This window comes from Erythrolamprus reginae, chromosome 5 (genome assembly GCF_031021105.1).
Source record: "Erythrolamprus reginae isolate rEryReg1 chromosome 5, rEryReg1.hap1, whole genome shotgun sequence".
Classification (NCBI taxonomy): Eukaryota; Metazoa; Chordata; class Lepidosauria; order Squamata; family Dipsadidae; genus Erythrolamprus; species Erythrolamprus reginae.
In genome coordinates, this window is record NC_091954.1 from 78,147,218 (window position 1) to 78,173,984 (window position 26,767).

A 26,767-nucleotide genomic window follows, 5' to 3' on the forward strand; every position below is an offset into this window, starting at 1 on the left:
GCTAAATAATATTTTTTACAGTCAAGTTTGGAGCAGTTAATATTAAGTTTGAATCTGTTGTGTGCTCTTGTGTTGTGGTGGTGGAAGCTGAAGTAATTGTTGATAGGCAGGACGTTGCAGTATATGATCTTCTGGGCAATACTTAGATCACGTTCAAGGTGTTGTAGTTTTAAGCTTTCTAGACCCAGGATTGTAAGTCTAGTTTCATAGGGTATTCTGTTTCAAGTGGAGGAGTGAAGGGCTCTTCTGGTGAAGTATCTTTACATTGGACATGCCTCTTTACTTGGTCAAGATAAATGATATTGAGTGTAAAGCCCATTGAGTCCAGCATTACACAGTGGCCCACCAATTGTACATGGGGATCTTGAGCAGAAAAAGAAGGTAAAACCCTCCCTTTCCCTTGACCCCCTGCCTGCCTCAATCAACATAGAGCCCCGATACACTTGGCATCCATGAGTCTGTCTAATCCTGACAGCTGCCATGACCTCTTCTGGAAGTGAATTCCATAAACCAACGACCCTCTGGGTGAAGAAATATTTCCCTTTATTTGTCCTCACTTTCTTACCTATGAGCTTTAGGGAGTGCCCCCTCGTCCTAGTATTGTGTGATAGAGAAAATAAAAATAATAATTTTTCTCTATCCACCTTTTCTATCCCATGCATGATTTTATACACTTCAATCAAGTCACCCCTTAAACGCCACCTTTTAGGGCTGAAGAGACCAAGGCGTTGGAACCTGATTTCATAAGGGAGATGCTCCATTTCCTTGATTATACTTGTTGCCCTTTTTTTGCACCTTTTCCAGTTCTATTATATCCTTCTTGAGGTGAGGTGACCAGAACTGTACAGAGTACTCTAAGTGTGGGCTCACTATCGATTTGTACAGAGGCAATACAGCACATACTGGCTTATTTTCGATTCCCTTCCTAATCATGCCAAGCATGGAATTTGCTTTTTTTTAATGCTGATGCACACTGGGTTGACATCTTCATTGAGCTGTCCACCAAAATCCCAAGATCCCTTTCTTGGGTTGTCTCAGAAAGCTTGGTCCACATCAGTTGATAGATATAATTGGGTTCTTTGCCCTGATATGCATAACTTTGCACTTGTTTAAGTTAAAATGCATTTGCCACTTTGTTACCCACTCGCTCAATTTCGAGAGATCCTTCTGGAGCTCCTGACAATCAGTTTCACTTTTCACTACCTGGAACAATTTAGTGTCGTCAGCAAACTTTGCTACCTCACTATATACTTCTACATCAAGATCATTAATGAATAAATTAAAAAGTAAAGGTCCCAAAACTGAACCTTGGAGTACACCACTTCTCACTTCTTTCCATCCAGAGAATTGTCCATTTATTGCCACCCTTTGCTTCCTACAATTTAGCCAGTTACCAATCCAGGACAAGACCTGTGCTCTAATTCCATGGCTGAAGAGCTTTTTTAGGAGCCTTTGATGAGGGACTTTGTCTAAAAGCCTTTTGAAAGTCAAGATATACAATATAAATGGGTCCCTTTATCTATGTGTTTATTTACACCCTCAAAAAATTCTAACAAGTTAGTAAAACGTGAGTTGCCTATGCAGAAACCATGTTGATTTTCTTTCAGCAATGCCTGTTTTTCTATGTGCCCAGTAATTTTATCTTTAATAATGGCTTCCATCACTTTGCCTGGAACTGAGGTTAAACTGACCAAAATAATTGAAGAGGATCAATATGGATTCGTGAAGGGAAGGAAAATAAGCGAACCAATTAGAAATGTAATGAATGTGATGCACCATGCTACCGTTACTAAAAGGAAATTGGGAATTTTGAAATTAGATGTGTATAAAGCATTCGATAAAGTTAACCATAGCTATTTATATAAATTATGTAATGAACTAAATATGGGGGGGGGGAATTTTGTGAAATTATAAAAGAGATTTATAAAGGGAATGAAATGTACATAAGAGTGAATGGACAAAGAACGCAGAGTATTAAAATATTAAACGGCACTAAGCAGGGATGTCCTTTATCTCCAAAATTATTTGTAATAGCAATAGAGATCTTAGCAAATAAGATAAGACAAGATAACACCTGGGCAGGATATAGAATAGGGGAATTAGAAATGAAAATAAATTTATTTGCAAATCATGCAATTATATTGACCCAGACCCCAATGGAGACGATTAAAGGTATAACAAATATTTTAAAAGAGTTTAAACAGGAATCGGGACTGTCGGTTAATATGGAAAAATCAGAGATTATGTGTTTAAATACAGGTCCGAGAGAGCAGATAGAAATCAGGAAAGAATCAGGGTTAAAATTAGGACTTAAAAAAATAAAATATTTGGGAATTTGGTTATTGAAAAGCCCAGTGAAAATTGAGGAGATGAATTATAGATTAATATGGAGGAAAATGTTGAAACAGATGAGGAGTTGGAAAGAGAAAAAGCTAAGGAGACTCTCTAAAATAAGAGCTTTAAAAATGATGATAGCTCCCAAAATGATGTACCTATTTCAGCTGCTGTCGGGGGGGCTATTGGCATGTAAGGTTAAAGAGTGGGACAAAAAACTAAATTATTGGATTGAAGAAGATAAGAGACCAAGAATAAGAAAAAAGTGGTTAATTGCGAACGAAAAAGAGGGGGGATGGGGTGTTCCATGTTTGGAGCTGTATAGGGAAGCTTTTCAAATGGAAAGGTTAATGGAGTTGCAATTATGTGAAAATAAATGGGTGAAATTGGAAAAACAGATAAACGGGATGAAGAATAGAGAATTAATCTTTACAAAGTGGAACAGGAGCGACTTAGGTAAATTAATAGGCCCCATGAAAGGGACTATGAAAATTTGGAAAAAATGGCAGGGGAAAATAGGATTATATAAATCTAAACTGTCATCGCTTTATATAATAAATAGAGATAATGAAACAAATTTAAATAGGGTTATAGGAGAGTTGAAGGGAAGAGGGATAGCTAAGATAGAACAGTTATATGAGAAGGATGGCAGGCCAAGTACAAATCGTACAGAATGGTGGTTAGGTAAGGGAAGGTGGCTACAAATAAATGCAATATGTAAATATCTTAATGAAAGGGAGAATAAAGAAGTACTATTGAGGGAGGAGACAGGGTTAGAGAAAATAATAAGAGAAAAAAGTGAGGGTATAATGGCGCAAGCTAATATATATAAATTGCTAGTGCAGTCATACGGGGACACGATTGAAGGATTGACTAAATGGTGGCAAAATGAGATACAAGTAGAGGTACAAGAGATGGAAAATATAGTAGAAAATATAAGGAAATTAAAAATACAAGAATCAGAGAAATGAGAAGGAAAATATTACATAAGTGGTATTTTACTCCCGTTCAACTCGCACACTTTCAGCAGAATGTCAGGGGGAATTGTTGGCATGGGTGTCAAGATAAAGGAGTGTTTATGCACATGTTATGGGAATGGCCAATAGTGCAGGAATTTTGGCAAAAAGTGAAAGAGGATATCAATAGAATGCTAAATATACAATGGACAATCACTAAGGAAATGGCAGTACAGTGATCCCTCGATTTTCGCGATCTCGATCTTCACGAAACGCTATATCGCGATTTTTCAAAAAATAATAAATTAAAAATACGTCCGGGTTTTTTTCTACACCACGGTTCAATCATTTTCTCATTTCTCTTTTTTTCTCCCCTTTTTTCTATCATTTCTCTCTCTCTTCCTTCCACTCTTCTCTCTCTCTCTTTCCTTCTCTCTCCCCCCCTCCACTTGCCCATGAGAAGAAAAAAAGCAACCTCTGCCGGGCAGCTCCCCTTGTGCCCTCACTTTGTGCCTGCCTCTTGTCCCTCTCTTTTGGGGATTTTTTTTTCTTTTCTTTTTTCGCCTTTGCCGCTTGGTCGCCGCCGAGGAGAAGCGCGGGGAGGGCGAGAGAGGGAGATCGTGGCATGTGAGGTCCCTGCAGAGCAGAGGGGGTGGCTGAGGCGGCGGAGGTGTAGCGGCGGAGGCGGCAGGCGAGCTTGGAGACGCAGCCTCGGCGAGCCGAAGGTTTCCGCGGCTCTGACCCAGAGCAGGAAGGGCAGGTGGGGGCGGCGAATCCACCTCCCCAGCCACCGGCTCCACCATCTGCGCATGCGCGGCCATGGGGGAAAAAGGGCGCGCATGAGCAGATGGTGTTTCCACTATATCGCGAAAAATCGATTATCGCGAGAGGTCTTGGAACGTAACCCTCGCGATAATAGAGAGATCACTGTAGTAGTTAAAAGCAATGCGATGGGAGAATTTAGAGAAATAAAAAAAGCAGCAATAGAAAGCGCTCAGGCAGTAATAGTCTTTGGTTGGAAGGATGCGACAAAATGGACAATGCAAAATTGGTATAGGTACATGGTGGACCATATTCAATTTGAAATTATGGATAAAAGGATAAATTCGGAAAATGAAACTGAGTTGGGACAACTGATGGAATGGTGGGACAAGGTAAGACGATATATGACAAGCAGAATCCGAGACCAAGCTACAAGAAATAAATTGGAATCACTCTATAATATGTAAATAGATATATTGCTCTTGGGTCAAGTGGACTATACAAGAACACCCCCGATTTGGTGGTGGGGAATGTGTGTGTGTCTGGGTGGGGGGGTTTTATGTTGTGTGTAATATAAATTTGTTAAAAATTAATTTTAAAAAATTATAAAAAAAAAAAAAAAGAGGTTAAACTGACTGATCTATAATTTCCTGGATCACCTCTGGATCCTTTCTTGAAGATCGGGGTTACATTTGCCTCCCTCCAATCCTTAGGTACAGTGCCTGATCTTAGAAAAAGATTATATATTTTAGCTAGAAGTTCAAAATCCCAAGATCCCTTTCTTGGGTTGTCTCAGAAAGCTTGGTCCCCATCAGTTGGTAAGTATAATTGGGGTTCTTGGCCTCAATATGCATAACTTTGCACTTGTTTAGATTAAAATGCATTTGCCAGTTTGTTGCCCACTCGCTCAATTTTGAGAGATCCTTCTGGAGATTGTGGAGCAACTCAGCCAGTCCACTGTGGTGTTGTCCTCCCCCGCGATGTAGTCTGCCGATATGGAAAGCAGATGTTCCTCGGCCCATGTCTTCGAGGGCCAGGTAGACTGCACGCAACTCCAGGATATTGATGGGAAGAGAGGACTCCTGCTCCGACCATAAGCCTTGGGCCACTATAGAGTGAATATGAGCTCCCCACTCCAAGAGACTGGCATCCATGGTCAAAACCAGGTGGGAGGGCTCAAGGAAACAGGAGCCCTGAATCAAGGTCTCTGGGGACCACCAAAGGAGAGAGTTGTGGACCTTTTGGGGGGAGAAAAACCCTTAATGGAGAGGAACCCCAAACCTGTTTTTGGAAAGGAAGGAAGAACTATTGCAACTCCTTGGAGTGTAAGCGTGCCCATGGGACAGTGTTGATGGTCGAAATGAATTTCCCCAGGAGCGTAGAAAGCAGGCTAAGTGGAACACTGTGTTGACGTAGGATAGAAGAATTTAGATCCAAAATACTAGCCTGATGCTCCTGGGGAAGGAACACCCTAAAAACTAAGGAGTCAATAATAGTTCCAAGGTGAACGATGAAAGAGGAAGGAACAAAATGATTATTTTCTTCATTGATGGAGAACCCATGGCTTTCTAGGGTTGTTAGCGTTACCTGGATATCATGCACAGCTTGAGTCCTGGAGGAAGCCAATAATACTATATCATCCAGGTAACAATGAATGCGTGTGGGGAGTGTCCTCAGGTGAGCCGCTAAGGCTGCTAACACCTTAGTGAACACTCTTGGGGCTAAGGAAAGACCGAAGGGAAGAGCTCGATACTGGTAATAGATGTCCCTATAGCAGAACCAAAGGTACTGCTGGAAATCAGGGTGAATGGGGATATGGAGATAGGCCTCTTTGAGATCAATTGAGGACAGGAGGTCACCCTTCCGTAAGCACGTCAAGATGGACTGAAGTGAGTGTATCTTGAACCATCGGTATCGAATATGACAGTTCAATCTCTTGAGATCAAGAATGGCTCTCCACCCCACCAAAGCCTTAGGGACCAAGAAAAGGATGGAATAAAATTCTGATCCAGCTTCAGGGTCTGGCACCTGCTGAATGGCCCTAATCCGAGGTAGGTGGTCAATGGCCTCCTTCATGAGGCATTTCTTGGCCAAGTTGTTAGACATAGGGCACCGGATAAAGAATTGCAGGAGAGTGGAGAGAAATTCTAGGGAGAGACCAAATTTTACCGTCTCCCTGACCCACACGTCAAATGTGGTTTCCTCCCATTGGTCCGCAAAAAGAGAAAGGTGACCACCAATGGGAGGATCCAGATCCGCCAGTAACTCACTTGGTGCAGTGGAATGAATGACTTCCTACGCCTTGAAAGGACCGCTTGGAACCTTTACCACCAAAAGACTGGTTTTGAAAGGGCCTCTGCTTTCCCTTGTAGAAATTGTGCTGTCTGGTAGGGGCAGGGGGCTGGGCAGAGGGACGAAAGGGCCTCCTGGGAGGGGAAGCAGGTCGAGTGTTACCTCTGCGAGTTGTGGCGGATAATCTTCAGTCAGAAGTGGGTCCAGGGCTGCTCCGAAGAAGTGTTGTCCATCAAAGGGAGAAGTGGTGAGCTTCCATTTGTGTTTGGTGTCCGCCTGCCAGAAACACAGCCAAAGTAGCCTGCGGGCTACTACAGATGTGGCCATGGTGTGGGAGGCGAACCTGGCTGCTTGCAGGGAAGTATGCGCTGTGAAGCGAGAAGCCGCCAGCCTCTTGGCTATGTCCTGGTGGGACCTGGTATCCGTCATTGGAATTCTTTCCTGTAAATCTTATAACCAGGTTAGATTAGCACGAGAAAAGAAAGAAGCCGAAGTGGCCGCTCTTACTGCCCAGGTTTGATGGTTTTTTACAAGGGTTTGCTTGAACCTCTTGTCTCCCAGACATAGCACCTCCGCAGCTTCACCGGGAAGGTTTGTAGGAGACAAGAGGGCAGTGATAGGGGCATCCACTGACGATGGAGTCAGAGAGGGAGCTAATTCCGGACCAATATTTTAAAATTTTCTGTCGTTGGTCGGGGGAAGAACCCCTGCAGAAGGGGGTTGCCACTGTTCCTGGACCGATTGGACAAAAAGGGGCGGACAAGGAATCACCTGAGCCTCCGGGGTAGTCAAGGAGAAAAGGGGATTGATTTCTGACCCAGGAGCAGCAGAAGGGGCAGCGCTAGCGATGTTGGCTGCATTTCGGGCTTTGAATAATAAAGAGCAAAATAAGGCAGGATGGAACAGCCTTACAGTTGCTGAGGGTTCTGGGGCAATGCCTTCATCATCCAATAATGTAAATCCGGACCCCCTTCATCCTCCTTTATGGGATTGAGAAACTCCGCTGCATAGGCCATTTGTAGCAGAGGCTGACAGACCTAAGGTTGTGCCTGGCCTGCCAGCACCCCTGGAGTGTTGAGCTGGAAAGGGCTAGCGGAAGGGGCCTGAGGACCTCTCATGAGCTGTATACATTGAGTAACGTTCTGGATGACAGCCGCAGAAATTATGGCCTGAATATTGTTGGGGTCCTGCAAAAATGGATTGGCAGGGAGAATCTGAGAGGCTATGACAGGAGGAGCCACAGTCTGAGGAAGGGCCTGTGGAAAGGGGAAAGGCAGAGAGGAAGGAGTAGGAGGAGAAGCACCAGCAGAAGGGGATGAAGTAAAAAGCAAAAACCTAGCAGAAGAGCACCAAATATCAGAATCTGCCAACACCAGATTGTGAGATTCCATCAGAACCTTGTCTGCCTGGTCAGAAGGAGGCAAGACGGGGGCATCACCACTCAAAGCTGCTTTAGAGGCCATCTTAGTTAAGGCCTTGTGCATAGGAATCTCAGGTTTTTTTAGAGGCCTGGGTTGCCTTGGGCCTGGCCTCCTTTGCCTTAAGAGCTCACTTTCTGGAGTGTGCGAAGGAGAAGCCTATGTTACTAGGCCCCGGGGACTGAGACTCGCCTTCAAGAGTCGAGGGAGAGACCCCTGATTCCTGGCCTACAGAAGTAGGAGTTGTTTTGGCTTTTTTTACTAGACCATCACAACATATTATTGGAGTGGGCACTAAACAAGCTTTTTAAAAAAAAATATGCTGGTGCAATTTTGCTATTTTAGATAATTATTTAATATCACTACCACAGTTTATATGTATAGCTATGCAGCAATATATAGTTTATTCAAGGTATGCTATGCATTAGAAATGTAATTTCTGTTAGATCAAAATGATTATGGATTGCTGTAAGAATTTGGGATTTGTTTAGATTGAGTGAAATTTGTTCAGGTTGTGTTTTGAAGATATTGAAGATGTCTGGAAATAAGAGCTCCTGTCTTGGGCAGACAGTTGGATTAGAAGACTTTCAAGGCCCCTTCCAGCTCTGTACTTCTATAATCCTTATCTGTGCTGCCTTAAAAGGGAGCAGGTTTTTCTTAAAACTTTCAACATTCTGTTAGTAGAATGTACAGTAGTTGTGTCCAACCTGTGGGCTACAGGTGCATGCATCCTTGAACATTTAGTAATGCAGCTTCACAAGAGAATTCAAAAAAATAAAAATAAAGTAAATTTAATATTTATATACATTAACTATTATATATTTTATACGTGACCAAGACACTTTCTCTTCACTCAGTGCAGACCAGGCAAGCTGTACAGCAAAGGTGATATTCCTGAAAATCTCTGTGTTATGTTTCTTAACCTAGTATGCGTTGAAGAACTGAAACTAATAATGTTATTTTCATAATAAACAGCTCACCAAATATAAAACATTTACATGTACTTCCTCTATGTTAGAAATAATGTTTCTTTCATTATAGGGTTGTTTAATGATGATAGCAACTTCTAAATTCCTGTTCGATTGCAATAGTTTTGAATTTACAAACACTCCATTACTATTAACACTCCTCACCATCTCCATTGTTATAAAATAAAGAACTTTCAGTGCTTTGCTTGTTGAAAAACAGATCTTATCAGGATGATGCCTTCCTGCTTAGAGCAAGCCTTCCAACAATTTCCAACAATAATTAGAATATCTTATTCCTTGAGTGATAAGAAAAGCTCTTCATCCTGTGAAAATATTGATCTTTTTTAATACCTTTTATTCACCTAGGAGGTAAGTTGCCATTTCCTACATTTTACAGAGATGTGAAATATAGATTGAAAATTCAATGATCCAAGATCATTTTGATACATGCTAGAATGGATTTCAGATTTGTATCTATTAAAGACATGAGGCTTTCTAATTTCTCAGCCTTAGAACAGAACAAAACAGAACAGAATAGAATAAAATAGAATAGAATTTTTATTGGCCAAGTGTGATTGGACACACAAGGAATTTGTCTTGGTTCATATGCTCTCAGCGTACATAAAAGAAAAAGATACATTTGTCAAGAATCATGTGGTGCAACACTTAATGATTGTCATAGGGGTCAAATAAGCAATGAATAAACTATCTATTAATAAAAAATCTTAAGGATATAAGCAACAAGTTACAGTCATAAAGTCATAAGTGGGAGGAAATGCACGATAGGAATGATGAGGAAAAATGTAGTAATAGTAATGCAGACTTAGTAAATAGTTTGACAGTGTTGAGGGAATTATTTGTTTAGCAGAGTGATGGCGTTTGAGAAAAACCTGTTCTTGTGTCTAGTTGTCTTGGTGTGCAGTGCTCTGTAACAACGTTTTGAGGGTAGGAGTTGAAACAGCTTATGTCCAGGCTACGAGGTATCAGTAAATATTTTCACAGCCCTCTTTTTGACTCGTATAGTATACAGATCCTTAATGGAAGGTAGGTTGACAACAATTGTTTTTTCTGTAGTTCTGATTGTCCTCTGAAGTCTGTGTCAGTCTTGTTGGGTTGCAGAACCAAACCAGACAGTTATAGAGGTGCAGATGACAGACTCAATGATTCCTCTGTAGAACTGTATCTGCAGCTCCTTGGGCAGTTTGAGCTTCCTGAGTTGGCGCAGAAAGAACATTCTTTGTTGTGCTTTTTTGATGATGTTTTTGATGTTAGGTGACCATTTTAGGTTTTGACATATGATAGAACCTAGAAATTTGAAGATCTCTACTGTTGATACTGTGTTGTCTAGTATTGTGATAGACGGTAGCATGGGAGGGTTTCTCCTAAAGTCTACCACCATTTCTACAGTTTTGAATGTGTTCAGTTCTAAATTGTTCCAGTCGCACCACGAGGCTAGTTGTTCAAACTCCCGTATGGATGTGGTTTCATTGTTGTCTCGAATGTGTCTACACAAGTGAATAACTTTCCATTGGGTAAGCCCGTTACACCCTACAAAATGAATAGACTTTGTCCAAATTGTGATGAAATCACAAGCTTTTACTCTTGCTATTCCCTCAAACAAAATATAGGCTATTTAAACAGCTTTGTACTGACGGAATATAATTAATCATGTTAAACAATAGCTGGAAAATTAAAAAGGGAAAATGAGATATTTAAGGAAGTTTTTAAAAAGTTATGTTGTTCCATTATTCTGTAAAAAGGTAGGAAAGTAAGAAAGTTAAGAACTGATTGTCTTCTCAATCCAGAATTGGAATCTCTACATATAAAAATAGAAAAGGAAGAATTATCCTTTTATATTAAATGCCAAATAATACCTACATTAAAATGAACCCATCATATAATTTGTCAAGTCTTAAACATGTAACATTTAGACATAGTCATCTCTATTTATTTTGCTCACTCTCAAGAAATCCAGTACACATTCCATTTCTTACTCTGCCCTGTTAAGTTCACATAATATTGTTACAGGACATAATATTCTGATTCTTTCCATCTCAGCTGCTCTTGGAAATATAAACTCAGAAAAAGCAGATCTTCTTTCCAAGATAATTACCCCATTAACTGGCTCAGACTCACTAATAATATGCAGCAGTAGCAGGGTCTTAATCCTGTTGCTACCGGTTTGCACGTACACTTGCTCACGCATGCGCAGAAGCATCCCAGGTGGGTGGGCAAAGGCTCCTGCTGTCACCCCTACCAGTTTGCAGAACCTGGACAAACTAAGAGCAACCCACCATTGATACATAGACTAGAATAGTTTCTGTTTGTGGATTCTTGAGGGATATTCTACCTTCAAAAATATTCCTTTCTCCCTTTTCTCTGTGCTGGACTACATATACAAATGCTGTTGAGATTAGGAGCAAGTGTTCCATTGCCACCCAATATTTCTTCAGTTCAAAAATACTGTAGTTTCAAATGATTTTTGCAAGGACAATTTTTCTTAATGTCCATTCAACAAGGATTCCTATTCTGAGGAACGAATAGTTCTTTGAAGATCTAGAAACCATTTAATTGTATGAATCAAAGGTAGAACATTCATTTGTTTAAATTAAGAATTTTTTTGAATTGGGGGAGGGGAATCTCCCTAATGGAGTAGCAAACAGGTAGGTAAACAATAGAGGTTTTGTTTCATTTGTTTTTAATTGTCTCCTATTTTAATAGAACCTTCATAATAATTTTTTGCAATATGATTTGGAGCAGAAATGAAAAATGTTGAAACATTATTTAAATTGTTCTCTTCCAATGTCTTCAAGTATTCCTCTCCCAACATTGGCAGTGTTTTGCTTGCTGAAAAGTCAGGCATTGGAAGGAAACAGTTGTAGAAAGCTCATTAAAAGGTTGTTGTCCCAAAGCATATTTTGAGTCACCGTTCATGAATGTTTATATATATCATTTTTATGTTGCTTATACAATATATCTTATATGGTTTGCTCCTTTACATGGATTTTATTAGTTTAATTATATAAAAATAGAATAGAATAGAATAGAATTTTTATTGGCCAAGTGTGATTGGACACACAAGGAATTTGTCTTGGTGCATATGCTCTCAGCGTACATAAAATAAAATATACATTTGTCAAGAATCATGTGGTAAAACACTTAATGATTGTCATAGGGGTCAAATAAGCAGTGAAGAAGCAATATTAATAAAAATCTTAGGATATAAGCAACAAGTTACAGTCATACAGTCAACATGGGAGGAAATGGGTGAAAGGAATGATGAGAAAAACTAGTAGAATAGAAGTGCAGATTTAGTACAAAGTCTGACAGTGTTGAGGGAACTATTTAGTAGAGTGATGGCTTTCCGAAAAAAACTGTTCTTGTGTCTAGTTGTCTTGGTGTGCAGTGCTCTGTAGTGATGTTTTGAGGGTAGTAGTTGAAACAATTTGTGTACAGGATGTGAGGGGTCAGTAAATATTTTCCCCGCCCTCTTTTTGACTCCTGCAGTATACAGGTTCTCAATGGAAGGCAGGTTGGCAGCAGTTGTTTTTTCTGCAGTTCTGATTATCCTCTGAAGTCTGTGTCGATCCTGTTGGATTGCAGCACCAAACCAGACAGTTATAGAGGTGCAGCTGACAGACTCAATGATTCCTCTGTAGAACTGTATCAGCAGCTCCTTGGGCAGTTTGAGCTTCCTGAGCTGGCGCAGAAAGAACATTCTTTGTTGTGCTTTTTTGATGATGTTTTTGATGTTAGGTGACCATTTTAGGTCTTGAGATATGATAGAACCTAGAAATTTGAAGGTTTCTACTGTTGATACTGTGTTGTCTAGTATTGTGAGAGGTGGAAGGGTGGAAGGGTTTCTCTTAAAGTCTACCACCATTTCTACGGTTTTGAGTGTGTTCAGTTCTAGATTGTTCTGGTCACACCACAAGGATAGTTGTTCAACTTCCCGTCTGTTTGCGGATTCATCATTAGATTAATTTAAATTTAATTTCCCTCAAAATTTTAATGTAACTCATTCCAGAGCAGACATGAGCAAAATTTGTCAAATTTAGTATATTAGATTATATTAGATGATGCTTTATTTAAAGAAACGTAATAGCTGTGTATTTTATGTCAATGTTTTTTAATATTGAAGACAATTACAAAGCCAGATGTTAATTATGTTGCTCTCCTGGCACTGGAAAAATTGATGCAGTTCTGTGAATAAATTACATTACACCAAGGAAGATGACTCAGAGAACATTCATTGGTACTTATGATTATCAATCTCATGTTGAGTGTCTTTTTTATCTAATTGCACACAAAGCATTTTTTCCAGAATATATATTCACCATTTCCTTCTTTGAAATTTATTAAACTATCAGTTGCCACACACAACAATCCTTGTAAATAATTTTTTAAATATAAGTTGGCATCTACATTCTGTAAATCAAGAAAGTCATATGAATATATCTAAGTTTTACATACAGTTCTTAGATAATAGAAGAAGATGTGGACAGAGTTGCTATGTAGATCAGACTAAAGGCCAAGATTTGGTCCTTGTAATGGATAATTATTATAGAAACAAGCAGAATGAGAATAATAGTGTTGCCTACTAGGTACTAGAACCAGGCTGAAAAATCTGGATAAGTTAGTGCTTTCAGCAACTCTTTGTTACTAGCTACTAGCTCTCTGAATGTTTATAGCTTAGATCTCATGTACCTATCCATATCAAGTTTTTGAGATTCATGAGCTATCACTCACTATATATTCAGAATAGAATGGCAATATCCTCACTTAATCACAATAATTAGGATCAGAATAAGTACAAAATTATATGACCGTACCTGTTAGCAACTACAATTCCAGCACTTCTAGTTTCTATCATTAAGCAAATTCTGCAACATTATTAAGTATGTAGTTGCCATTTGGGCTGGCTTTTCTACTGTTTTTGTTTGCCAAAAGTCAGAAGTGAAGGCTACAAACAGTGCTCAAGTGAGCACAAAGTGCTGCAACATCAAAATTGCAAGTTAGTCACTGACCACCCATATTATGACTATGGAGACTCTTCAGCTATCATAAGTTTGGTCATAACTACCACTCATTAAACCTTGTCATATGTTTGAGAAGTTACTGAACAAGTAAGCCACTAAGCGAGGATCTCTTGTAATTGATAGTAACAATGGAGGGTTTAGTTTCAGTTTCAATTATAAAAAGTGAAAGAACTTGTTCTGCCTGGCCTCTAGCCACCCAAGAGCAAAGTAATAAATCAAACACACAAACTTGTAACAATAAAACAAAAAGGTTTCTTTTATATACAGAGGGCTGTATGCCTTCGTGAATGCAAGAGCAATGCTGAGTTATTAGTCCAGAAGGTTAGAGTTACTCACTCAAGTCCATATAATACTTTCAGGCTTGTGCAAGAGCAATGCTGAGTTATTAGTCCAGAAGGTCAGAGTTACATATTCAAGTCCACACAGCACTTCCTGCTTAAGTGTCAGAAATTTCACAGAAATCCAAAAACCCAAACGAAACTACGATGCATCAGTGTCTCTCTTCAAAGCTCAAATGATAATCTCCCACACAGATCGCTCCAACCCTCCCTTTTTTTAATCAAGGTTGCAGCAGCGTCATTAAGTCTTATCAGCTGTGTCCTATAATTTGTTTCTGTGCTTGCACAGCTGCTCTTGCCTTTATTTATTTATTTATTTGTTTATTAGATTTGTATGCCGCCCCTCTCCATAGATTCGGAGTGGCTCACAACAGAAACAATACAAATCCAACACTTAATATAAAATACAATCATGCATCTCATACATACTATACATACATAAAGCGGGAACAGCCCAGGGGGATCAATTTCCAACATTCCTTCCCAACATTCTCCATACCCGAGCATTCAGAATAGGGTTATTCATTAATTCTTCCCCTTCTGATTCCGAGGAACCTCTGGCTGGAAGGCTGGCTGAATCCATTCCCCTCTCTGTCTCTGCTGTCCCTTCCTGCTCCCTGTCTCTCCCTGTCTCTGATTCACTGTCTGACCCATCTCACTTGTCCTACAGCCAGACTGGTCTTCTGTAAACAGATGGCTCCCACTGCTCTTCGTCAAAATCCCCAGCTTCAGGAGCTGGCCTGAAGCCAACCACAACAGAACTATATGCACCTGCAGAACAATGTGATATATATGCAAAAAATTGGAGATGTTTGCTTCTATTTTGAATTCATGCCTAACATATATAGAATTGAGAGAACTATTTTTAATATATATACTTCTTAGTTTTGTTTGAGTTTTTAATAAACTCTATAGAACATGACTTCTCTTTCAGAATTATGAAACTAGCTTGACAAACACTATTCTGAAATTAGCTCTGTTGTTTTTACATTTCTTGTCTTGAGTATTATTTCTGCCTTTGTAAGCACTTCTCATTTCTAGTATGTATGCTATTGTTTTATATTCTTTTATATACCGGTATATATGTACACAATTCCGTCTCAAAGTAAGCAATATTATGTCAAGCCCAGAAAACCTAAAACGAGGGATTAAGGCATAGGATTAAAAAAACTGAAAGAAATAAGCAAACTTCAGCAAACTATTAGCTGTGTCTCTCCATACATTCAGCCCCTTGAATTCTTGACCTTATCTCTTGTTGGGGCCATTATGGAAGATGTGAAGTCCATAAAAGAGTGTGCAGGCAAGTACATGCCAGTATTGGTTGCATAAACTATTCTGTGTAACCACAATAAGACTTTCTTATCAGCTGAGCCAGGGGAGGGATTAAATGTTTTTCTGTGATATACCCAAATATGGGAGAGAGCATACTGCTCCCCACATATTGCATGCTAATTTTTTATAGATGCCTACCCATTTTAATATCATTATTCATCAACAGCAGGAAATAAATATGTCAACTGACTAGCAAATATACTTTGACAATATACTTAAACAATATTTTCATAATTATGAATTGATTTGTTATATAGTGTACATGATTAGTGATTCATTATTGCTTTGATGCTATTTATTGTTAATCTCATTAAAAGTATTATTTGTTCATGGCTTATTTTTTAAACATTCTTATAATTTCCATTATGGTGGTCTTTTACCAAGGTATTAACCCTGTATCAAAATGGGATTTAAAAATCTCACATAGCACTAATTGTTGCCAAGTAATATCAATGTATGTACATCAGAACTAGGCTGATAATGACAGGCCTTTTATTTTAAAGTGGTTGTACTTGTTACAAATGAAAGTAAATTTTGTGAAAATAAATTTCTAGGACTTTACCTTTATTTTATAGGTTAGCAAGGGGAATATTCTCAGATTTGTTCTATCTTATTCCTATCTATCTTAGTCTTTTACAATTGTTTTAAATTTTGTTCCTGCCTGTTTAAAATCTATTAAAATTAAAATGAAATGTTTGTTTATTATAGACTTCTCCTAATTGCTGTCTTTGGAATTTCTTAAATTTCTTCAGCAAAATGTGTACAGCATTTTAACTGCATATTACTTCAGAAAAGTATTTCATATATTTTATGGATGAATTGATACTACAGTTCAGAAATAACTTGCATGATCTTTATGGAAACTATTTATATAAAATATTTTTTTCTTCATTAAAAGAGAATGTGCCCAGGACTGCAGTTATTAATTATACACAGTTTTACTAACAACAGAGTACTTTGAGGTGATCAAAGACTAGATCATGAAAGTTTCTGTTTTAAAATTGTATAAAGTACTAAAACAAGCAGTATTAAAATTAAAATTAAATGTTTATTTATTACAGACTTCTCCTAATTGCTATCTTTGGAATTTCCACTTCGGAAGTTCCACTACCATAGTTTAGTTTTGTCTAATAACTTTTTCTTTATTATAATTTTTGCATGGTAACAACATTTGTTTAATATCAAAGAAAAATAGATATTATACAGTTGTTAGAAAAATTTTCAATCTGATTATGAGCCGAGTCTCCTAATGAAGGACATGAAGTGAAGGTAGAATTTATTTGACAACTAAACAGCGAAACTAATAATCAGCGATGGAAGGTGCCACAAATGTATAAGAAAAATCAGTTATATTTTAATTTATTTTCCATGAGTTAGATTTCTAAGCGACCCCACTCCTTCCGGACTCTTTATATATAGGAGAGTTTGTTTCATGTTTTAGAAAGCATTGCGGATGTGGTTCATTTGAGTCAGTGAGACAAGCCAGGTAGGAGAAAATGTGGTTTTTCACCCTGCAGGGTCTAATGGTTGTCTTTCTCTGCGTACGTGAATTGGAATTGGAAGGATTGTTTATAGTCTGATGTCTGCTCAGTACAGAAATCCAAATTAAACAATCCCTATTGATCGGTTGTATTGAATGTTGATTCCACATGATATAGATAAATAGAGTTATATTATATTTATAATATTTACATAAAAATGAGTTGGAAAAAAGTGTCCTTCTTTTGAACCTCAGATGAAAATTCATGTAAGCAAACACTAAGTGATAATGATTAGTGTAATGGAAATTGCAATTTAACGAAGTCTGTGATTGTACAATAACATTTTTATTGTGAAAGCTTACGCAACAGGAAGCAACAAAATTATTAGGCTTTTTTAAAGGGAAAACTTGATTTTGATTCAGTACAGCATGTTAATTTTGAAAATAAAATAAGTTTTTTGCAGTTGCCACTTTATGCAGTTCTAAAGAGGGATGATGTTTGTTTTGGTTTCAGTAAACTGTTGAATCATAGAGTTATTCCTTTTCTTGTGATGAATACAAAATATATTTAATGCCAACGCCATGAGATGACTGTTGAAGTGATTTATTAACATTAACTGCAATTTAATGGAGAGTTTCTCAGGAACTACCTTCAAATTCTCTGTGTTGGTATGAAGTCTCAATTCCTCAGAAATGGGGTTTGTTAAAATTGATATTCCAAGATTGTAAAAATGAGTCTTTGAAAAATGAGATTTTTATTAATATTGATTGTTTCTTGATTGCTTATTTGATGCCTATGACAATCATTAAGTATTGTACCTCATGATTCTTGACAAATCTATTTTATGTGTGCTGAGAGCATATGCACCAAGACAAATTCCTTGTGTATCCAATCACACTTGGCCAATAACGTTCTGTTCTGTTCTGTTCTGTTCTATTCTACTCCATAGGAAATGAACTATCACCAGCAATTCTTTTTATTACTCATGTCACTCGTCCAGGGGTGGGATTCTAACTTACCTCGATGCAGTTTGCTTCCTCCCACACTGTGTGGACACACGCACGCAAAGCACCCCACATGCATGGTGGCAGAAAAATTTAAAAAAATTCCCTCAAAAGCCAAAGACAAGATGGCAATTCATGCACAATGCCATAAATTCAGCTTCTATGCATGTGCAGAAGAAGAAAAACCTGAAAAAACATCATTTTTAAAAAAGAAGTTGGCGGCCTCCACAGACTGGCACAAACTGAACTGGTGCCGTGACATCATTGTGCCATCACCAGAGGTTTGCTAACAGTTCGGGAAAACCGGTCTGAAGCAGGAGGAACCCACATCTTCACTTGTCCCAGTAGAAAGTACAGTGGTTCCTCTACCTAAGAACGCCTCTACTTAAGAACTTTTCTAGATAAGAACCAGCTGTTCAAGATTTTTTTGCCTCTTCTTAAGAACCATTTTCTACTTAAGAACCCAAGCCCAGAAAAATTTCCCAGGAAATTTGAGAGCGGCATAAAGGCCCGGCCAGTTTCCTGCCATTCCCTGTGGGTTTCTCTCTCCGGCGCATTGTATGGGAGACAGCCTGACGCTGGGTGTATGGGAGGCACGTGCTTGCTCCTCGCCATCTCAGAGTCCCTCTTTTTTTTTTAAAGCCTTAAAGTTTTGAATTTTTTTTATTCACCTCACCTTCTTCCTCCTCCTCCTCTTCTTCTTCCTCCTCCTCCCACCCAGATTCCGAGCTTTTATTTCTTTCCTAATGGGTTTGCACGCATTATTTGCTTTACATTGATTCCTATGGGAAAAATTGCTTTTACTTACAAACCTTTCCACTTAAGAACCTGGTCACAGAACGAATTAAGTTCTTAAGTAGAGGTACCACTGTATAAGGCATATACCTATTCCTTAAACGAAGAGCCAGAGTACATGATTACCTAGTTCTTTATCTGTGATTTTAAAATATCTTACGTGTTTCTGCTTTGGTACTATTCTGTATGCATGAGTTCACACAGTTGTTAGAGTAGTAACAGATGCATAGAGCTCAGAGTCATTAAAACCCATCTGCCCTTGATCTAAACACTTCCTGCAGCAACTATTGAAGCTTGCCTTCTTGCACAATCAAATAGGAGTTTGGCTAGGGTATTTCCCAAGAAAGCAGAAGAAAGAAGACAAAAGAAGATTGAATGATAATTGATGGCTGTTTTCTGACTACTGAGGTATGATTCATAATTGCTGCTATTTCACAAATAGGTATTGTATGTGACTAGACTATTCTTGCTGCTGATCCTCTTGAGGCACCATTAGAGGTTACTGATTGAAGAATAGGTCAGGTTAATGACATCTCTTAGCAACTACATAGATGCATTGTTTCCAGGATTATCTGTCTTTTGCCTGACCTTTTTAGGTCTCTCATTCATTCCTGTCATAAATCCATCCATGGTGCTGCTAGTCACCCTTTTCTTCTCTTTCCTTAAAATTTGCTTAAGGAAACTGAATAATTGCAATCTATGTAGGTGTAGAAACATAGTGAAATGTGAATATCCTTTCCAAGAGGTTTATTGCTACCCTACCATAAACTGATCTGCAGTATATGTCTTTACTGTTGATGGTTGTTCGTAAAAGGCAGAAATTATTTACCATCCCGAGTACCACTTCAAGTATCACTTCACTGAGTATCTTCTACCATTTGAATATCTTATTGGAGGCCCTATAAAGCACTTAGAAAGAAATCAGTTCCCCGGAGAACAAGCTCACTGCAACAAATTGCAGGGAGAGCAAAGGAATCCAGGGGAAGCAATTCTATTTTTACTGGTTGTACATCAGAACATGAAGATTGAGGAAATTGCTGCCATTATTCACAAGAGGATGTGCCGTGTATATTTTCCTTCCTTTGAATGACAAGATGCAAGAATTGCACATTTTGGGATTGAAAATGAGAGCATTATAGGCAAACCTATCCACTCTTTAGATTGTCAGGGTTAGGGTTGTAGAGAAGGCAATGAGACACATTTCAGTTGTAGAGCTGTGCTAACTAGACCACTAGACCACTTTTAGATTTCCCACCTACCTTGCTCGGAGTGGCTGGGATAGAATTAACCCAGTAGCCATCTAAGTCTACTTCTGAAGAAATCTAGGTTTCTTGCAGGAAGCGGACATCAAATTGTGATATATAGTTAGAAAAAGGTGGTCTTTTGATGGGACTGACCAGCTAGTGATATTCCTGGTTAGAAGGGGGGAAAGGATAGTCTTTTGAGGCCCATGAGGAGTTATGGTTTTGACAAAAGGAAGCTGTGAGATTACTATATTGGACTAGGAGGTCAAGTTGCTTCTACCTTGATACTATTCTCTATGCATGAGTACAGTTGTTAGAATAACAGCTGCATAGAACTCAGAGGCCCTAAAATCTTGAGGGGGGTTTCACTAGAAATGTTGGGCAAAGAGATGTTTGTGATTCATTGAAGTTGGCAAGGATCCTCAGCCCATCCCCTGATTTGTTGCTAGAGTCCCCAGGGAATATCCCTATGAAAGTAATGACTCCTTCTCAACTGCAAGATCTTCTACTGTCCCAAGAGGATTCAGACTTTTATTTTTTATAGGGTCATTTTCAGGCAATCCATTATTTGCTGAGAGGAAAGTGAGAGGCTCAATGTTTGAAGATATAAGGTCTATAAATGGTTTAGTTGTGGCAATTTTATTTATTTATTTATTCATTTGTCCAATACACAAATACATAGGAAGAAAAATAGACATGTAGTAATATATATAAGGGTAAAAGTGAACTTAGAGGAGAGAATATATGAAAGAAAGAGAATATATATGATAAGTGAGAGAAAGGAAAGACAATTGGACGGGGGACGAAAGTCACACCAGTGCACTTATGTACGCCCCTTACTGGCCTCTTAGGAACCTGGAGAGGTCAATCGTGGTGAGTCTAGGGGAGAAATGTTGGGGGTTAGGGGTTGACACAATTGAGTCCGGTAATGAGTTCCACGCTTCGATAACTCGATTGTTGAAATCATATTTTTTACAGTCAAGTTTGGAGCGGTTCATATTAAGTTTGAATGTGTTGCGTGCTCTTGTGTTGTTGCGGTTGAAGCTGAAGTAGTCATTGACCGGTAGGATGTTGCAGCATATGATCTTGTGGGCAATACTCAAATCGTGTTTTAGGCGCTGTACTTCTAGTCTTTCTAGGCCCAGGATCGTTAGTCTATTTAATTAGGATATTCTGTTTCGAGGGGAGGAGTGAAGGGCTCTTCTGGTGAAATATCTTTGGACATTTTCAAGGGTGTTGATGTCTGAGATGTGGTATGGGTTCCAGACAGATGAGCAGTAGTCTAGGATGGGTCTGGCAAAAGTTTTGTAGGCCCTCGTGAGTAGCGTGAGATAAAGTTTGTGTATTGTGATAAAGTTTTTCTTCCGATTTTCTAGTTTAAACAGTATATTGTCTTGTTTGTGGTAAAGAGCCAAAAACGTTAATAAGACAAGCTTCTGTGCTGAGAACATCTTCATCAGGTAAGGCTGACTGATTCCCACACTTTTGTTCTCCGAAAGTTAGGAGTGAAGAAGCAATGATCTTGGGAGCTAACACATTAGCTATTAAAGATTTAACCTTTTCATCACAAAAGACTATGGTAAGAAAAATTTGAAAGGAAGCTAGATATGCTCTCATCTTGAATAGCATCAAAGGCTTCCAATTGGCGTATCTGGGGTACATTTGATAGCACACAGATCAATTTGCCTACATTGGCAGTGAAAGAAGGTGAGTTAAAGAAGGTAGGATTGTTCTCCTGGTATTCCAAAGTCCAATGTTAACTCTATTAATACAAATTCTGAGAGCAACCTGTTGTGTTTGCAGGGAATTATTTAATTGGGTGGGGGATTCTTTGCTGGCTTCCAATGAATCTTTAACATTTGTAACTTCCCCTCTCTTTGATAAGAGAGTTATTCTTAAAAAGGTGTGGATTTTTGACAAGTTCTTTAGCTATTTCTTTGGCTCTTTGTTCCTTATTTACCCATGGGAGATTTGACTGTGTCTACTATAAAGGCTTCTGTGGGAGTAGAGCATCCCTGCCTTTAAAGAAAGGCAGCTTAAATATGTTTAGGATACAGCTGAATAATTAAGGTGATAAGAGTCCTAGAAAAAATAGTTATGACACATGATTTCAAGTTTTAAATATATTTGACCCAGGAAAGAAAGTATTGTGAATAAACATGATGCCTATATTGAAGTATCTGAAAAGTTAACAAATGGAAGACAAGTGGGATTGCCGGTCTACAGGGCAGGACAAAAATAGTGGCATTTTCAAGGAAATTGAATTTGGCTGAACATCAAGGGGGGAAAAACCAGTATGAGCTATTCAGTTGACTTGGAAGGTGGTAGATTTTTCTTGGTCAGAGCTGTGTATACAGGCTGGATGACTATCTGATATGGATGCTGTAATAGTGTACTGGTAAGTAGTTGCCCTAGATGCTATCTAAGATCCCATATAACCTGTACATCAGGGTTGTAAATTATTTTATCATCAGTTCACGTCAATGGTTCTGCCATTTTTCTATCCAATTCTAAAACAGTCCTCTCCTCTTAAATATATTGGCTCTCACCATTTGTGCTTTATCTCATTTATCTCTCAGGGAAAAAGAAGAGAGGGAGATGCCTGTTTACTTAATGAAATATAATATGGGAGAATAAAAAAGAACCCCTATATTAATAGAAAATAGATATAGTCCAATCTCTTAAGATCTGAGTTATGGGATCTATTTAAAGACAGTGGCAATCCTATGCAATCAGCGTTTGGAGAGGTACCTGAAGCAACATCTAAAAAGCATTAATGTATCTACAGATTGTTAATTCTTCATCCCACCCCATTAATATATTTTAATTATTTCATTTTTCAGGTCCATACATATGAAACTGAACTTTCCAACCTAATGTATTGTGCATTATGGTTCATATCAACGTGGTTAAAAAATGGGTGTTTGGCATTCTCATTTTCATTTTGGTTCTGACTGTTTGTTTATGGAAGGAAACACGAAAAGGAATTTTCATCTCCTTCAAAACAGAAAGCCAAATCAATCATCTGCAGCTGTGGAAATGGATTAAAATTAAATCGGGAATGGGCCAGAATAATGGCACAGAGAACTGTACTTTGCCTAGCAAAGAATTCCAGGTTAAATTTACTAAACCTGAGTTCAAGAAAACCAAAGTCTGGAACAAGGAGAGTTCTTCAAAATTTCTTAACTCTAGACTACAAAGGGAAAGAAAGTTTTACTTAAAAACCAACAAATATCATGTGAAGTACACTGGACCAAAGAATACTGCTAAAAGCAGCCCAGAACAAATATTGTGCCAACTTCAGAAAAAATTAGACTTTAGGATGATAAGTGCATCTGATGCTCCTTTTAATACACCTGAATGGGAGACCTACATGCCTAAGACAAATATCAGCATGGAACTGGGGAAGCTGGGCCGATGTGCAGTTGTATCCTCTGCCGGAGCTATTAAGCACTCAAATTTGGGAGCAGAAATAGGTTTGTATTTGTATATTTTTCTGTTACTAAATACTGTATGATTAAAATGTTTTCCTATTAAGTTTTCTATGTAACGGGGGAAAAAAGCTAGTTAATCATGAGCTAATGGTTAGAATCGGTGGAATGATTTGTCTCTGGAACTTTTGGGTGCCTCGACACCAAAGGTTTTAAAGAAGAGACATTTGTCTGAAATGGTAAAGTGCAGGGGCTTCCACCTAGCCCCCATGTGTGGACCGGCACTGGTCTGCAGCATTCCAATAAATGGGCTGTGCAAAGCAAGCGAAGCCCCATACGCGTGTTGCAAGCAGCATGAAAAACCATGGCTCCTCCAGTCCACGGAAAAATATCTCTCCATGGAAGCGGTCTCTCGTGCCCAAAAGGTTGGGGGCCTCTGATATTGAACGGGTCCAAAGATGGGCTACAAGAATGGTGGAAGGTCTTAAGTATAAAACATATCAGGAAAGACTTAATGAACTCAATTCTGTATAGTCTGGAGGACAGAAGGAAAAGGGGGGACATGGTCGAAACATTTAAATATGTTAAAGGGTTAAATAAGGTTCAGGAGGGAAGTGTTTTTAATAGGAAAGTGAACACAAGAACAAGGGGGCACAATCTGAAGTTAGTTGGGGGAAAGATCAAAAGCAACATGAGAAAATATTATTTTACTGAAAGAGTAGTAGATCCTTGGAACAAACTTCCAGCAGACGTGGTTGATAAATCCACAGTAACTGAATTTAAACATGCCTGGGATAAACATATATCCATTGTAAGATAAAATACAGGAAATAGTATAAGGGCAGACTAGATGGACCATGAGGTCTTTTTCTGCCGTCAGTCTTCTATGTTTCTATGTTTCTATGTTTCTATATATTGTTTCTGCTTGAGCAGAGTTAGACTAGAAGATCTCCAAGGTCTCTTCTAACTGTTATTCTGCTGTTTGGAATACAAGTATCTGAAGTGCAGAGCTTGGCCAAGGCTGAAAACCATCAACTAGAAGATCTAGCCAATTTTCCTTGCTATCAACTTGTCCAGATTAAGGTTCATTTGGTCATCCCTCATACACTCCAGTTAATTGCAATCAATCAGAATCACCGTGTGTTTCTTTACTGCAAGAGATGCAGCTGAAGGTATTGGATAAAACCATCTACGCCCAATTCTACATACTAGTTAAAGAAGTAGTTTTGTAGAGATCAGGGGTGAAATGCAGCAGGTTCTGACGGATTCTGGAGAGTCAGTAGTGGAAATTTTCAGTAGTTCAGAGAACCGGCAAATACCATCTCTGGCTGGCCCCAGAAGTGGGCAGGGAATGGAGATTTTGCAATGTCCTTCCCTTGCCACAGCCACCAAACCACGCCTACCAAGCCACGTCCACAAAACAGGTATTTAAAAAAATCGATTTCACCTCTTGATAGAGATTAATGCTCTTTGAGTTTTAAATGATCCCTCGCTTTCTATTATTTTTTCAAGGGTTTAACATTAATGTAGAAGCAGATCAACATAAATTAGTTATAAGGATATGGTATACATTTTTCAAATGCAGTGGTACCTCTACTTACGAACTTAATTCATTCCGTGACCAGGTTCTTAAGTAGAAAAGTTTGTAAAAAGAAGCAATTTTTCCCATGGGAATCAATGTAAAAGCAAATAATGAGTGCGATTGGGGAAACCACAGGGAGGGTGGAGGCCCTGTTACCTCCCAGGAGATTCCTAGGGAGGCCCCACAGAGGCTTCTCACCGCCTTTTCCGGACCTGTTTCCTCCCAGGAGATTCCTAGAGAGACCCCACGGAGGCTTCTCCCTGCCTTTTCCAGTTACAGTTTCGGAGGCTTGGGTTTGTAAGTGGAAATGTTCTTGGAGAAGAGGCAAAAAAAATCTTGAACACCCGGTTCTTATCTAGAAAAGTTCGTAAGTAGAGGCGTTTGTAGGTAGAGGTACCCCTGTACATGACAAGAACATTGAGGTGACATTGAAACCTGTTCCTAGTTTTGGTTCTGTAGAGCACAGGTGGATTTCATAGCTAAATTACTGAAACTAAAGAATTGTCATATTTTCTGTTTCTTTCAGAAAAACACGATGCAGTCCTGCGGTTTAATGGGGCCCCTACCAAAGGGTTTGAGGTAGATGTTGGTGAGAAAACTACAATACGTCTTGTAAATTCACAGGTAGGTCAGCTAAATAACAAGATAAGTAGAAGAAGTTGGTAGTTTTCACAAGGGTTACATCTACAAGGCCAGTTCCTAAACAGCAAGCTCACCTGACCAGACCACCCTCCAGGTTTCCTATCTGCCAGGTGAGGAAGGGTGGTTGGGTCCAAAATCTGGTACTATTTCTGCATCCAATCCAACATTGGCCCCTTCCCACCAGGGTTGGCTGGGGAAGGGAGGGAGCAGCCAATACAGTGTTCCCTCAATTTCCGCGGGGGATGCATTCCGAGACCGCCCGCGAAAGTCGAATTTCCACGAAGTAGAGATGCGGAAGTAAATACACCATTTTTGGCTATGGACAGTATCACAAGCCTTCCCGTAACACTTTAAACCCCTAAATTACCATTTCCCAATCCCTTAACAACCATTTACTCACCATTATTACTGGTACTCACCATTAAATAAGACACAGTGATCCTGATATTTATAAACATAATTATTTATTAACAATGATTATTTTTTTTTGTTATTTATTTGCAAAAAGTATTAGTTTGGCGATGACATATGACGTCATTGGGTGGGAAAAACCATGGTATAGGGAAAAAAGCCGCAAAGTATTTTTTAATTAATATTTTTTGAAAAACCGTGGTATAGGCTATTCGCGAAGTTCGAACCCGCGAAAATCGAGGGAACACTGTATATATTTACCCAGCCTATGCCTGCTGGTTACTCTAAGCCCTGTGAATTGGATGCTTTCTGTTCCTTCTACTAAAAGGATTTCTAGGCTATTTGGGTGAGTTTACATTTTACACCCTATCTTGTCACCATGGTGAAGAGAAGCACCACAGTTGTGAAATTAGTGACACAGTTGTTAAGAATGCTGCAATAGGCATAAATGTGAGGACGGTCATAAGTGCAAGGACTGGTCATAATTCACTTTTTTCAGTCCTCTGAGTATCCCTATGCACATAGCCACACCCACCCGGTCACATGACCAGCTAGCTATGCCCACCCATTCACATGACCACTAAGCCATGCCCCCAATAAGCCACGCCAACAGAACCAATTTTTTTAATCCCACCACTACTTAAAATCCCACCACTACTATATTCTGTAATTTAAAAAACAATAATTCAGTTTCTTATATTGCAGAAATCCAAATCATAAAGCAGCCAAGAAACACAG

The 26,767-nt window shown here is 38.9% G+C and overlaps 1 protein-coding gene across 3 annotated transcripts in view; it reads left to right on the plus strand.

Annotated features, from left to right (window-relative positions):
- LOC139168006 (beta-galactoside alpha-2,6-sialyltransferase 1-like) overlaps positions 1-26,767 on the plus strand; it is a 63,393-nt gene that overhangs the window by 22,307 nt on the left and 14,319 nt on the right. For 2 of the 3 annotated variants that reach the window (XM_070753252.1, XM_070753251.1), the window contains exons 3-4: positions 22,807-23,439; positions 25,503-25,600. In XM_070753252.1, coding sequence (XP_070609353.1) covers positions 22,854-23,439; positions 25,503-25,600 — 684 coding nt within the window. In that variant the 5' untranslated portion in view covers positions 22,807-22,853. Of the gene's footprint in view, positions 1-16,893; positions 16,926-22,806; positions 23,440-25,502; positions 25,601-26,767 lie in introns of those variants that run through there. The other variant, XM_070753250.1, reaches the window with a different exon arrangement.